Source organism: Rissa tridactyla, chromosome 13 (genome assembly GCF_028500815.1).
Source record: "Rissa tridactyla isolate bRisTri1 chromosome 13, bRisTri1.patW.cur.20221130, whole genome shotgun sequence".
In the NCBI taxonomy this organism is placed as follows: domain Eukaryota; kingdom Metazoa; phylum Chordata; class Aves; order Charadriiformes; family Laridae; genus Rissa; species Rissa tridactyla.
In genome coordinates this window covers 14,292,227-14,307,234 of record NC_071478.1, presented here as the reverse complement: position 1 = coordinate 14,307,234, position 15,008 = coordinate 14,292,227, and the positions used below count along the sequence as shown (strand labels likewise).

Here is a 15,008-nt window from a genome sequence, read left to right as displayed (position 1 = left end):
GTGTATTTTATTCATGACATTCTCTGATGTTGAGTGTGTGAATTCATCTCTCTTGGCTTATGTTTCAAGTATTCCAATCATGCAGCATGTTAGATGAAAACAGATGTCCTTTTTGAGAAAAGGAATTAGTACATTTCAGGAAAAGATTTGTATGTAAATAAAAAAGCATTAAAAAATCTTAAGAAAATGAATCCTTCTATGTTGCCCTGTTTCACATCAGATAAGTGCCTCCTCTACCTTACAGGTAGAATGAGAGACTTACTCATAAAGAAACACATCATCTTCAGTGAGTTGCCAGAGTAACGCGGTTAGCTCATGGGAAAACCAACAAACTACCACAGAAAAAACACAGCTCTACAGTAACTGCTCGAATCCCCGGTTCGCGGAGCCATCACCTTGTTTACGGGGGGAGGTAGTCCAGAATAGTACAGTGTTAATGAGAGGCAAAGTGTTATTAATATTTCGCTATTTTCAAGCAAGTGCTGTCTATTTCAGAACTCCATTCTGTTCTACCATAACGTTTATTCCTTTCAGACTGGAGTATCCTCCTTGGGGAATGTTCCCTGCAGACAATCAGCAAACAGCTGAAGGAGGTGTGCCGCATGTGTGGCATCTCCTCAGCGGACTCTCCTTCTATCCTCAGTGCCTGCTTAGTTGCCATGGAGCCACAGGGGTCATTTGTTGTGATGCCAGGTACATTTATCCAACTATTTAAATGCCAACGAAACTTTTCTTCTTTTATCATACCTTAAACACGTTAATTCTGGGAGACTTTTGAGTCCAACAAGACGACCTTGATTAACATGGCTAAATGTAGGTTGAGGCAGCAGAATTCCCCAAAATACCACGAAGAGAAGCTACACTGGGAGTGTAGGCTCCTGGGGGAAAGAGTCCCGTGTGCCACTACCAAACTGATGCCCTTTTCCGTGGGGAGGTCTTGTTTTCAGCTAGACCAGTTCTCATCAGCTGAAATGGGATGTCGTAGATGCCCTCATGCGAGGAAGACCGCAGACGCTGTGAGACTCTGCAGTGGGAAAGAGCAGGAGTCTCTGTAAATGGGAGGAAGGATAAACGTACCTGCCTTTCATAAGTTATTTGGAAAGATCTATTATAAGCAGCAGTTCACAGAGTTAAGTTGAAAGAAAATGGAATTTTGAGGTTCCCTTTAGTTATTTGCTGTATTATGTAAGCACATACTTTTTAATGTACGGGGTGACATATCCTTACAAGCTACTCTGATTTTTTTTAAGCTTAGAAATAAAAGATTACTACATGGAACAGAATTAAATGGGCTTGAAAATTACTCATCAAGTTGAATAATTTTCAGAGCAGAGATTTTGTAACATGAGAAAGTAGATGGCAAGTTCTGCTTTTTTCATGTCCACCGAAGTGGGGTATATTGCACAATTATACAGATGTGTGTGTTGAAAATAAATTTAATTTACTCGTTTAACAAGTAAATCTTTGTTTAATGGGCAGCAGAATGAAAGGAAAGGTGGGGCATCGTATAGGAATTCACATAGCCAAACATTATCTATACAAACTGTGATCTTAATTTCAAGCTCCTCTAGTAATTTATTCTTTTTAAGATAAGAACCTTCAAACACGTGTATTAGCTTGGAAACCCAGCTTAGATGCACAGAAATTTAATTGAACACGGCACATGTATTTGGAAGGTGATGCAAATTAATGTCTCTGCTGTTGCTTCTGTTCGGGAAGATGCTGTCACCATGGGATCAGTGTTTGGCCGGAGCACTGCGCTGAATCTGCAGTCGTCCCAGCTGAACACCCCCCAGGATGCCTCCTGTACACACATCCTGGTTTTCCCAACCTCTGCTACCATCCAGGTAGCACCGGCAAATTACCCCAATGAGGATGGATTCAGCCCCACTAATGGTGAGTAAGCACCTCTCCAGTGTCACAGGAGAAATCCTTGCGAATGCTCAGCCGCCTTCTCAGAACCAGCAGAGCTGTACCACTCAGGAATAAAAACCCCAAGTGGCCCAGTGTTCCCCCCCCGACTCCATGCCACCCTAATTTAAGAGAACACGACTGTACTTTGTAAGTTCAGGATAACATACTATGGTTTTTCTGAAGTCTGTTTTCATAAATCATGCCGATTTATTCCAAAAGCGATACAGACCAATCAATACGCGAAATGGCACGGACTATAAAATGCTGCTGCTTCTTGTTGTGACTTGATGAGGTCAACTTGTTTTTTATAGCAGTGCTTTGCTTCATGCCCTGGTGTCTACAAAGCTTGTGAAGAAGGAGGTACTTATTTTAGAATTTTAATCTTCCTGTAAAGTAGGCAAAAATAGACCAACCTTAGAATTCTTAATGTTAGCAGCGTGGTTTTTCAAGCGCATTTAACCCTATAGTTTATGTCAGCAAGACTCTGGTTAACACTTTATATCAAACAAGTATTTTCCTAACTGTTTTGCCATAAATCCTTAAGAATGATTGTAAAAAAATTTAAACCAAGAGTAACTACAAACATTTATAACAAGGATTTTATGAAGAGGGAGGTTAGAGCACAGAGAGGAAGAAAGGCCCACTATTTTTAACGAAAGAGTTGGCTTTGATCTGTTCCTCCTGGAATTCCAGTGGGCCTCCCAGAAGGGAAGTTACCCCTCTTAATACCTCCGCAGCTGTCCTTTCAGGGCCCCAGAATCCTGACTGAACGCTGTGCTGACAAATATTTAACCTGCGTTAACCTGCCCTTTAGTACTTCAGATGCTAATTAGAATCAGGTACAAGAACTGGCGTTTTCCAAAATGGTGTTAAATTTAATTTTCTTAACTCTGTTCTGCTTAATGATTAAACTGCTTCCTATGCTATTAGCCATCTCATTTATGCTTTGGAGGCTAAGCAGAGCGTAACATTAGTTCTGTTTTGTTTACTGGGGTTGTAGCACAGAAGTTAATAAACTTCGGTTAATTCATTGCTCTGGCAATCCAGTGTTTCTCTTCAGAAGATGAAGAAAAACAACCACCTGCAACACTAGGACTGCAGGTGAAAGCAGTTCAAGACACACACTCCCATTTTCATGCGGAGTAAATTCTTCTTTTTCAAGAGAAATTATTTATTATAATATGTAGAAATGCATGACTCTTATTTAGGGCTCCATGTGTTTTAGTATAAATTTGGCTGCAGTTCCAATTAATCTGGTTAATTCAGACAGCTCCCGCTCCCACTGTCCCTTTCTGTGCCCTAAAATGTACTTTAATTGTCATTATACTGTTTAAACATCTTTCCCTGCTGAAACATCTTTGCCGGCTGAGCAATCTGGGTAAGGAAGAAAACCCTATAAACCATATTGTGATGCTTGTAATTTTTTGCTCTGTGTTTATAATGTCTTAGCTTTCCATCATGAAAATTACTCGTGGTATCATAACCTGTGTTGCAAATGGCTCGGTAATGGAATGTACTTCTCACAGAATGCAAACACATTTTCATTGTATCTTTACGCCCTTCCCACACATTAACATAAGCCAAATTCAAATAGCAACTTACGATAATATGACTGCATTTAATTTCTGAGATGAAAGTAAAATATTAAAAGCTGTGTGGCAGGAAATCCTGGTGCAGTATTTGAAATAATCCCGACGGTGCCTTGCCTGTGAGTGTGGGGCAGGCCTTGCTGCCGCAGTGATCCCGTGAGCGATGCCCCTGCGGCTGCTCCCGAGGGTTCTGAGCACACGTGCCGGGGTGCCGGTGTGCAGCACCGGAGGCCTGAAGAGCAGCACCTGCCGAGAGTAACAAACCTGGGTTTGTTTAATGTATTTCAAGGATTTTGTTAATGGATTTCTGTGACCCACTGCAGAGAGGTGCCATTTTTTCTCTTACAGAGTTCAATTTGGATTTTTATTAAGCTGGTATGACGGGATTTTTGTTCATTCTGTGACCATTGTTAAAATGCATGATTTTAATAGATGTCTGCCAACTTTTCCTTTCAAGTCTGTGCGGTTGTGGTCAAAGGTACTAAGAAGGATTAAACAGTAACATGTTTATCTCTGCTTTCATCTGTCTTGAGACTATGTGAAAAAAAAATGGAATGAGAATAAATTAAAGGGAACGGTAATAAATGACAAAAATTTCTTGACAAAAATGAGTACAGCACATTGGAAATTATTTTTTTTTCTTTTCTTTTTCAGATGACATGTTTGACCTCCCATTCCCAGATGACATGGACAATGACATTAGAATTTTAATAACGGGGAATCTTCACTCTTCACCAAATTCCTCGCCGGTTCCTTCCCCTGGATCACCATCTGGCATTGGAGTGGGATCTCACTTCCAGCATAGTAGGGTAAGGCTGTAGCACTTTAGGGCATGTGCTACTTAAGATAAAACGCAAAGAAGACCCAAATCCTCCAACAAAATCTTTTTTTTTTCCTGTAGATTCTCAAATATAATTAGGTCATCGGCAAGCAGAAATTAACGTTAAAATTGAAGGTGCTGGTTAAATGCTGTTGTAGAAGATGCCTCTGCTTTGACTATTTACATGTCTCAAGTTAACTGTTGGTGTACAAGACAATTGAGAGGGAGAGAGAAGCTTTATTTTTGTGTGGCAGAGACGTACCTAATGACCCTGTATAAATTTAAACTGGAAGAGGGGAGATTGAGATGAGATGTGAGGAAGCAATTCTTTGCTGTGGGGGCGGTGAGCCCCTGGCCCAGGTTGCCCAGAGAAGCTGTGGCTGCCCCATCCCTGGAGGGGTTCAAGGCCAGGTTGGACGGGGCTTGGAGCAACCTGGGCTGGTGGGAGGTGTCCCTGCCCAGGGCAGGGGGCTTGGAATGAGATGATCTTTAAGGTCCTTTCCAACCCAAACCATTCTATGAGTCTGTGAAATTTAATCTGTACTCATCCATTTCTTTTCTGGAAAATCATATGGGATGTCCTGGCACAAAGTGACAAGTCTTTGAGAGAAAGGACGATATGACAGGTCTGTTCACATGCATTTCTAGGGCAGGCAAGAAGGGAGATAATTCTCCTAATAATAAAGCCCTACCCATAGAAACTCTGCAGGTGCTGGATGTTTATGCAAATGTTGTTTTCTTAGTAAAAATTAGCCCAGAGCACATAGCGTTTGTAAGTTATTTTTGTTTGAAGTGGCTTTTATAAAGTTGGTTCCAGTACCAGTGATTACTTAAAATGCAAATTATTTTTGGTAATTCAAGGTATTTTTTTTGAATCGGCTTTAGGATAATTTGGATCATGCTCGATGGAACTCTTTTACTCATACATTTAATTGTGTAAGAGACTTAGCTGTACTCTTACAACTGTTTCCATCACAAGTATGTAGAAGTTTGATGCTTCATAATGTCCTGTGGAGAAGTTTTATTCTAGAAATAGTACATTTAAAGCAGTACCATATTCTTTGCTAAATAATACAGTATTTTATTAAAGAAACAGGCTAACTTTTATACAGGACAGATAACTCCACACATTTAAAAGTTCTGGTTTAGTGATCTGTAATAATATAAGTAACGGTATCTGGGTCTGTGACCATCACCGGTGGCTTTAAACAGTCTCAAGAGAAACTATAAATCCTGTATGAAAGGAGGTACAGAACAGATACTCAGAGGAGGTAGACGTACAGCTAAGATATTGGCCCGTGAATGATGCTACTCATTCAGCCCCTGTAACAAAGCGCTGCATTTTTCTAAATGTAAATGAGATATCTTAAGAAAAGGATTCTCACTCCCTGAAAATGACTAACTAAACGGTGTTAGTTTCACCACCTGGAAGGAAAAAGTCCTGCCTGCATTTTCCTTGCAACCTCTGCCAGAGTGCTTCAATGGTCAGATTAATAGAGTCTGTGAGTGAAAAATTACTTCTGCATCAGCCACAAAAATGCTAATACTGTATTTTGTGATCTCGGGACACAACCACCTTACCTTATGTTAATACACCGGCCCACTTTTCAAAGGCCAAATAATTGCACATCACTGTCACTTGGTTATTTCAAACTGGTATGTGGGCAAATTTAAAGTTTTAAATTCTGTTACTAAACCCTCCAGCCATAAATTACAACTCATCACTCTACAATTTCTCTCTTATTTAGTTCATTCAGCGCTGTATTCTGTACCACTGTTCTGTGCCACTTCTAGAAATGCATTTACAAAACTAATTCTCAATGGAACTCCATCCAAGTGGCTTTAGAACAGCACTGAAAGGTTAATGACCAAAGAGCTTAGAGACCCGGACAAGCCATTTCTAGGTGAACCTGTCATAGTAATTCAGTTTAACCATTAACACGGGCCTAGTAATTGATGTGTAATTTTTGGTTTTAAAAAAGCAACAGCGTGTGATCATTACCTTGTGGGTCGGGGAAGGTCAAGCCTTCGTCCATGTAACCCGTAATTGATTGCCGCAGTTTAGCAGTGGAAGTCCTGATTGCTCAGCAGCCGTTTCAAGGTTTGCTGTTAGGCTTTCTGAGTGCCCACAGCCAGGTGAGCTGCAGCCTTCTCCAGGCTTTATGGAGTGTTTAACTTCCTTCGATTCCTGATCGAGATATTACTCTTGGAGAGAGACCTGCTGGAAGGACTAGCAGGGAAGGCTTTGTGATTAAGCCAATTCCTGTGCAGTGGAATATTTTTTTTCAAATTTTTTTTTAACCTATTGACTTAAAAGATGTTTATGGATTAACTGAACTGCTATCCCAGTTCTTCTGGCATAAGTTACAAGCTAAAATACTTCGCAGGCTTCTTTTGGTTTTTTTTTCTCTGTGAAATTGAAGTGAAATAATAAAAAGTGTTTCCAAAAAAACCCACATGCATTCAAAATAGGAATGTACGCTAGAACGGAATGGCAGTTACCCTTTCTGATACCTAAGCGGACCCTTGCAGGTTTGGTAACGTGGGTCATGAGAGACAGGGATGTGTATATACACACACCGGGGATGAGGTGAGCGAGCTCACACCGAGCGTTCCTATCCAACAGCCTCGCGTGTGGACGGTTCAGCTAGGTTTTACTCTTCAGAAATAAAATCACAAACTCATATATGCTGCCAGGCAGCGACTCAAGGTCAGATGAAATCAGTTTTACAGACGGTTTCTCATTGTTTAACTCTCTCCTCGCCAAGTAACTCTTTGGTCCATATATAAGAATATGAGTAACTAGTACTGCAAAAATAGAGTATATAAATAAATGCTTAAGTGATATAAATTGAAAAGCGGGACAGCTGTTCCCTTTCCCCACGGTTCCCCCACTTGGCAGTACAAATACAAAGAAAGCACAGTATCTTCTCTCCGAATGTCAAGAGCAAGGAATAGCAAGTGTAGCATTTTTTTCCTAAGCTTCCAACGTAACTAACTGAAGAAGCGAACACAACCAAACTTATAAAGATGCAGATATTCTCTGTTCGTCCGTATTTGAGTGTGTAACACAGCCTCCCACTAGCTGAAGCCAGGAAGATCTGCAGTGCAAACTACTGGGCTTGATATGCGTAGGAAAAGCCTATGAGGCTTTATAAACTTCAATTCAACACTGGTCTACTCTCTGATGCACATGAGAAGCTGTTCAGATTCATAGCCAGAGCCCAGTACCCCTAAGCCGCTCTGTAGCATCAAATTCCCCACGTACTGGGTTCAGTTTAGGAGGTTTACATTGCTGTTCGGGAATGTAAAGTGATTCTGGAACATAAGCCTGGAGAACCCAAGTACAGGGGAAAAAGGAAGGGATGAGACAACTTTGACTAAGATTCACGAATGACTAAAGGAGAGCTCACTAATAACGAGACAGAACTGGATTAAATACTGAGTAATTAGTAAACAAAATTAATGTTATTGGAGTGGGATGTAATGACATAAAACGCTAAACCTGCCTTTTCTCTCTTCTTTCAGAGCCAAGGGGAACGTCTGCTTTCCAGAGAAGCCCCTGAAGAACTGAAGCAGCAACCTCTTGCTCTTGGATACTTCGTATCAACTGCCAAAGCTGAGAATCTTCCGCAGTGGTTCTGGTCATCCTGTCCTCAGGCACAAAACCAGTGTCCCCTCTTCCTGAAGGTCTGTCTTGGTATCCTTTCACAGGGCAAGGGGAAGAACTCTATTTATATCCTATGAATTTTATTTGAAAATGTTGGCTTTGCACGTTACCGCAACTGTGACAGTACTGGAAACAGAAATGCAATTTTAGGTTTAAATTTACTTATGATAGCTGGCTATTAAAACTTCATTATCAGTTCCTAAAGCCTTTACCTGAAAACGCAATAGTTTGGCAGCTTCTAAATACGGACTCATCAAAGCTGTATCCGGTATTACAGAAGTGTCCCAGTTTTCATTTTCAGTCAGCCTGAGACAGGAGGGACACACCGTCTGTTCTGTGTAATGACCCAGAGATGGAGAGTGAGAAAGGAGAGTAGGTGCACAGTGGAGTCTGTAGTGTCAGAGCGAACCTGATCCCTTCCATTCCAGAATCGCAAGTGCTTGCGAGACGTGTACAGCAGTCTTGGTTCAACTACTAGAGGTGCTCTGCTCCCTGTAGAGTGTCCTGCGGCTTCTTATTTAATTGAATCAAAAAAATGTGAACCTCGTCAGCATGGAAAGAAGGTGAAAAATCTGCCTTCAGTAGCATCACGTAGCTATCTGAGCAAACAACACAGAGAATAATAAAGATAGTACCACTTTCTTTATCCATTCCCATATTAATTAATAAATACTAAACATGTTTGCAACACTTAACTGAATTCTCTCATCCATGCCTATCAGGCAATTACCAGAATAAAGGTGTTCAATATTTCTCAATTCTTTCCTCATGCAAAATAAGCAATTTTAGGACTGCTGTTAACAATGACTGCAGTCAGCATGGCAGGCTTTACATTCAGTATAGCAAATACTGAACCTGTTCCTTACACTCTGCGCTTTTCAGCGATAGATATCCCTGAAGTATGTGCTTTGCTTTCGACCTACAGAATGGAGATTTCAAAATAATATGAAAAATAAAACACCGTGGTCTTGGAGATAGAGATGAAGTTTTATGCAAAACTTAAAACTACCTTTTTCTTGTGAATGAGTAATCCAAAGCCTATGTTTCGGTTCCAGCAGTAAAAATACAGTCCGCAGAGCTCCAGGCAACTTCATGAATTCCTTCCGTTGGCTTATACTAGATTTGTACTCGAGAGAAGGAGCCACCACCCCTCCCTGCACCACCACCCCCCAGCCCAACACAATTGCTCTCTCAGATCTAGGCTGCATTAAATGTTTAATTTGACTTGGAACATACTGTCTTGGTTTGGACAATTTTTAATAAAAGCAAGGGGCTGAATTCATGCAGTAACTTGTACGCCATTCAGGGAGCAGGTGGTGCTGTCTCCTTCATGCTGCACCGCGCTGCAATTAGGAAACTTGTACGGCATGTGAGGCATACAGAGTCGAGTCATCTTTGCCTGATTTGGATTAAGTATTTTTGAGCTGAAGCATTTCACCTCTAATATGCGTGCCATAATTGGAGGAGTATAAATGAGAGGTTTTGCCTCGGCAGGCCGGGTGGCGTGTTAGGCTACCCACTTGAAAGGCTTGCACGGTGGCTCTGCCCCCAGCACATGATCAATATGAAATCCCTTTCCTGCTCCTCTATAAACCAGTGCACAAGCCCTGCTCCAGGGAGAGCTGAGGCAGATGGAGACACCGTCCCAGCAGAGAGCAGGACGAAGCATCCTGGTCGGACACCCACCCCTGCTGGCACCCTGCAGAGTCTGAAGACTTGGGATGGTTTGTTACTGAAATACCAGAAGAACCACTGCCACGTCCCAGGTGTTTCCCCCCATCACTTCTTCCCTGACTAACGTTAAGAACAGAATTCAGCATTCTAAAAGATCCTTGTTCGAGTCAAAAAGGGAAGTCGGTTTATTCAGAAATGTAATCCAAGTTATGGAACTTGGAAATACACATGGTCATGGTGGGTTCAGCAAAGACTTGCCAACTTTCTGTGCTGTCCTGAGACAATTCAGAATACCCTTGTTCACTGTGAATCTTTAGAAGTACTTGCTACATGAAGAGTTAATTTGTGCTTTTTTCCTTTGCGCAGGCCTCATTACATCACCATATCTCTGTAGCGCAGACAGATGAGCTTCTACCTGCCAGAAATTCTCAGCGAGTTCCTCACCCCCTTGACTCTAAAACTACATCAGATGTCTTGAGGTAACACCTCTTAGGTTTTGTATTTCCTCCCTAAGGCTGCGGGGACTGAGCTCTGACATTTGAGAGGGATCTTTTTGTTTTCAATCTGGCAAAATTATTTCTTAGCTTTATCAACAGCTTATAACTCTACTGTCCCCTACATGTGTGTCTCAGAGCAGCGGGTGACTCGCTGCAGCCGCTACCTCTGCCACCACAGAGCAGCAATTTGAGGGATATTCATCAGTTTTCCATACTACTGTACAAAACCGTGTACAGAGAACTTACAGACAGCTCTGCCTTACCAGGGGGCACCTTGGTTTGCCTCCCAAAGATCATTCTGCTTAGCTGGTGGTCTAATCTGGACTGTGTCGATAATTATTTTTACTCACCAAACCAAATTGATTTCTAGATGGAAATGAAAGTACTCTCTTGCTATCAGTATTTTAGGAATTGGGATATAAAGGAGACGTTCTTCCTGAATTAACACACATTTGTGACTGGTATTGTTCAAGATAACTAGAGGACTGTTTGCCTCCATCCCACCTGCTGGGGACTGAAAAAAGATCTAGTTTATGAGACAGCATATAACAAATACGTAACATTTAACCAATTAGAGACTATCAGCAGGAACCGTGAACTGATCTAAGAAAATTGGTGGTGTATGTATGCATCTAGAAGAGCTGAATTTGCATCCTCTTAGGCGACTGAGCTATGACAGCTGGCCTGGGGTACTGCTGTCTTTGTTTGAGTTAAAGGATGATGCAATGCACAGGGAAAGGCCAAGATACAACAGACATAAGTTACAACATGAGAAATTCTAATCCAGGTTCACACACGAAGTGCGACCGAATACTGGCACGGGTTGCCCAGAGAGGCTGTGGAACCTCTGTCCTTAGAGGTGTTCAAAACTCAAAGCTTTGAATACAGTGGTATTGGAACCATTTATTCCATAATCTCTACCATATAGTGGGGAGGGCCTGCATTCAAATAGCTCGCTTTCCAGTTCGAGCATATTAAAACTAAAAATTCGTGGTTCCCCTGCCCCCCTTCTTAAGGAGTTTCCTACTCTGCCAACACCACCAGCGTTTATACAGCCAGGCAGTCCGCCTGACGTCGCATCTCCAGGAGAAACCTGAGATAAACTTTAAGTCAATCTTGAAGAAGGAAAGGAGTAAAGAATTCTGGTGTAATTTCTCTCTGCATTTCTCTTCTGCAGGTTCGTTTTGGAGCAGTACAATGCACTGTCCTGGCTTACGTGTAACCCTGCCACTCAGGATCGCAGCTCCTGCCTTCCTGTCCACTTTGTGGTGCTCACTCAGTTGTACAATGCCATCATGAATATACTTTAATAGATAGAAAAGCACTTGTTCTTCTGGCTTATTCTCCCCTCAACTTGAGAAACGTGCCACAGTCTGCAAAGATCACAATTTCGCTTCTCTTCAGACCAGTCCTGTGCTGTGCTTCTGTTCCTCCAAAAGCACATGTGAATTCTGCAGTGTTCAAAACTTAACTACCCATTAACATCTCTGGCAGCTTCAGTCCAAAATCTGGGAACATCCAGGAACAGCGAACACAGAGTAACCTCAAGCCAGTGTTAGTTTGGTGGCCCAGTAACTACTGGTCAGTGTGATTATTTTTTTTAATATTTTATTTTTTTAAGGAAGACTACGGTATCTTTTTGCATTAGGAACTCTGATAAACAACCAAGAGCTGTTTCAGCCCTGCAAGTAAAAATCCCTTGTAGTGACCAGTTTGGGTTGTCCAAAACTTGTTTTGTTGTTTGATCATCAGAAACTGGGACTTTACAGGAGGAGAAAAGAAACCAACCACACAGTTGTAGTCTCGTATAAATATTGGAGTTTTCCGTCTACCTGGAGTTCCTGTCAGAGTGGATTGGGATGAATGCATGCATTTGTTACCTGTCCATGTAGTTATGAATGGTCTGGAGATACTTTATTTATTTTTAGGTTTGGGGAGGGGAGGGATTAAATTATAAAGGACCAGGAAGAGTAGAATATCTTAAAAATCCAGCTCCGTTCCACTGTAGGGTTATTTATCTACGTACCTCTCACTCTTCTGACCTAGAAATCAAAAGTGAAGCTAATAACAATCAGAGTCCGAGCCGGGAAGGGAGGCGCATCCTGGTAAGGCTGGACCGGCATTGGAAGGGATTCTCACCTGCAGTTAGCCTGGTTAAAGCGAGACATGGCCAGTGGTTAATGAAGGATAACACTACCTAACGGAAGAGGAGTGAGAGAGGTAGGGAGGAAAAATACTTTAAAGCCCGATGTAAGGGCAAATGGAAAGCGGTAAATTAATCTATTGTAGAGCTATGATTGAAATATATTTCCAGTAAATTTAGTGATGCTAGAAAACTATTTACTGAAACCCAAGTCGCCCTTTAATTCTGGGCCGACTCGTCCATGTACATATCCAAAAATATGGTTTTTGTTTACACTAAATCAGTTACAAATCTGGTGTATTTTTTCTGACTATAGGAATATTATTTCAAAGAAATAATTTTTAAAAATTATATCATTAAATTAGTACTTGAAGTTATACCACTGTGGTGGAAAAGTTACTTTGTTTAGTAAAATGATTGCCATTTTAAAGGTTAATGGCTAATTGAAGTATTTTTATGACTCCTTCATTCCAGGCTTCAAGGGGTTTATATTTAAACTCTGTTTTCTAATGTTTGTTGTTGCACTGTGCAGCAGGCATGGACCGCCTTACGCGAGGGGTCGGGCACTTTGATCAGGCTGGGTGACCTAGTTATCTATCTGTGGAGAAAAAACCTACCAATTTTAAAGTTCTTCCAAAAGACTTTCATGTTCTGGTTAAAAAAAAGGAAATTCTATGATTTTAAAAAGTATTTTTCTTGAGATAATGTAACATTTAAAACAAATTATATAAAATAATAAAAAAAAAAAACCTGCTTGTGTAATGAGAAGGTGACGTCAGAGAAGTAACCTGTAAATGGATTATTTCGTTCTCTGCACCGCACCTCCCACGTGGGTATCCTCTTTGCAATGTATAGGTTTAAAAAAAAAAAAATCTGATATCAAACCATTTGTATCTAATGTGTACAGTGTAAAATTGACTTTAAAAATATTGCAGTACTATTTTTTCTTAATCAGAAAAGAAAATTCTCAAGGCCTTTTGAAGAGCATAAAAAGATGAAGATTGTAAACTTGTATAAAAAGAAAAAATCTAACTTGGGGAGGAAAAAATGTAAAGTAGACATTTGTAATCTTTTACCATTTGGGGGTTATTTGTTCCCAGGATTCATCTGAACTTTGGATTATTATTTTGTTTGTTCTTTTTAAATGGGCCGTTTTTATCCAGGGGCGTTTCTTCCCCAGAAACCTGGTTCTAAGCAAAAATTAAGAATAAAAAAAGGGCAGCAAGGAGTAGTTTTCATCTGGTGTCTTTTATTTAATTTTTTTAAGTTAAGAGAAGCTGGTGACATATTTATACGTTTTTGTGCAAAATAAATGAATGGCAATAGATTTTAAAGAAAAAATCTTATGTACTTCAGTGTGAAAAGTTCTGTATAATATTTCCCTTAAATATGCATTATTTTACTTGTGAGTTTTTTACTGAATTAATCTGAAATGTACAAGCCCTGGCTTTCCTACAGAGTGAAGAAAGTTATTTTATTTTTTTTTTTTATTTCTAACTTTGGAAATTCATGCCTAAATCAGAATTATTATTACAGTTGTTTGAGCTAAAGGGAGAGGGAGGGGGTGGGGAATGCCCAGCATGCTTGTATGTATATTTCAGAACCTTTTTTAAATGTAAAAGCTGTACATTTCTGGGGAGTTCTGAATTTCTTTTTGGTTTTGTTTTTGGTTTTGTTTTTTTTTCTCTGAGCATTTTGCAGTGAGCTTCTTTTATATATAGCCGACAATTTGAAAGAAAACAAAAAAAAAAAATGTGAAGTTCATTTTAAATCTACAGTATATCGCTGGTACAATACACTAAAAAAAGACTTTGATAAAAAGAAACAATAATAATAAAGACCTCCATTTTAAATGTCATTCATATATACCTTGTGGATGAGAGCTATATACTTTTACACACTTTTTTAGATGAATAAATTATTGAATTACTGAAACTCTTGGTGGAGTTTTCTTCTTACGAGTATTTTCTTTAACTCTTAGGTTTTGGCATTCCTAGTGAAGGAGGGCTTGCATGCCAAGGGAGAGATTGCGTGTGATATGAATAGAACTGAAATTAATTTATGGGCTTTTTAATATGTATTTACTTTACAGACACGCACTGCTGCCTCCCGATTAACCCAGCGCCTGCCCTTTGGATGTGCTGCGTGTCGGCGAAGCTCTGGCTTCGTCAGGGTCCCTGTCAGAGTAACGAGGCTCCTCAAAACATAGAAAGGTTCACACTGCAACAGTACTTTTCTTTAAAATTGAAATCAAAGCCAAATAGAATAGTTGTTCTATTTAAAATCATGTGTGTTGTGAGAGGAAATTTGGTGCCGCAAATGTAAATGCCGAGATGAACAGGTTTAAAGTTCTGCCAAGCGGGGTGGGTGGAAGTAACCCGGGATAACGTGGCGACACGTGAGCAGCAGTTGCTTTACATGAGGAACTCTGATCACAGGAGCTTCCTCAATCACAGATGCAATTTCTCTGTATGCAGCAGGTGAGTCTTTATCAGGAGATTTCAATGGCGTGTCAGGCCTGTAACCTCCTCCCCGTGCAGCAGATTACACACAGGGTGACTGAAGCGCCGTCAGCCCCAGTGAAAGAGGAATACGAAACCAGATCTGCCGCTTCGGGTTGCCCACAGCAGCTGTAGAATCGTCGTCCTGGAGGAGCTGAAGACTCAACTGGACACGTCCTTGTGCAGCCCGATGAATTCTA

General features: G+C 40.7%; 1 protein-coding gene across 4 annotated transcripts in view; it reads left to right on the top strand.

Moving 5' to 3' along the window:
• The window catches only part of MED13L (mediator complex subunit 13L), a 202,042-nt gene extending 187,800 nt beyond the window's left edge, over nt 1-14,242 (top strand). For all 4 annotated transcript variants that reach the window (XM_054219664.1, XM_054219663.1, XM_054219665.1 and 1 more), the window contains 6 exons: nt 535-693; nt 1,720-1,896; nt 4,158-4,312; nt 7,852-8,013; nt 10,034-10,146; nt 11,342-14,242. In XM_054219664.1, the coding sequence (XP_054075639.1) occupies nt 535-693; nt 1,720-1,896; nt 4,158-4,312; nt 7,852-8,013; nt 10,034-10,146; nt 11,342-11,474 (899 nt within the window). In that variant the 3' untranslated portion in view covers nt 11,475-14,242. The remainder of the gene's footprint in view (nt 1-534; nt 694-1,719; nt 1,897-4,157; nt 4,313-7,851; nt 8,014-10,033; nt 10,147-11,341) is intronic.
• The last annotated feature ends 766 nt before the right edge of the window (nt 14,243-15,008 follow it).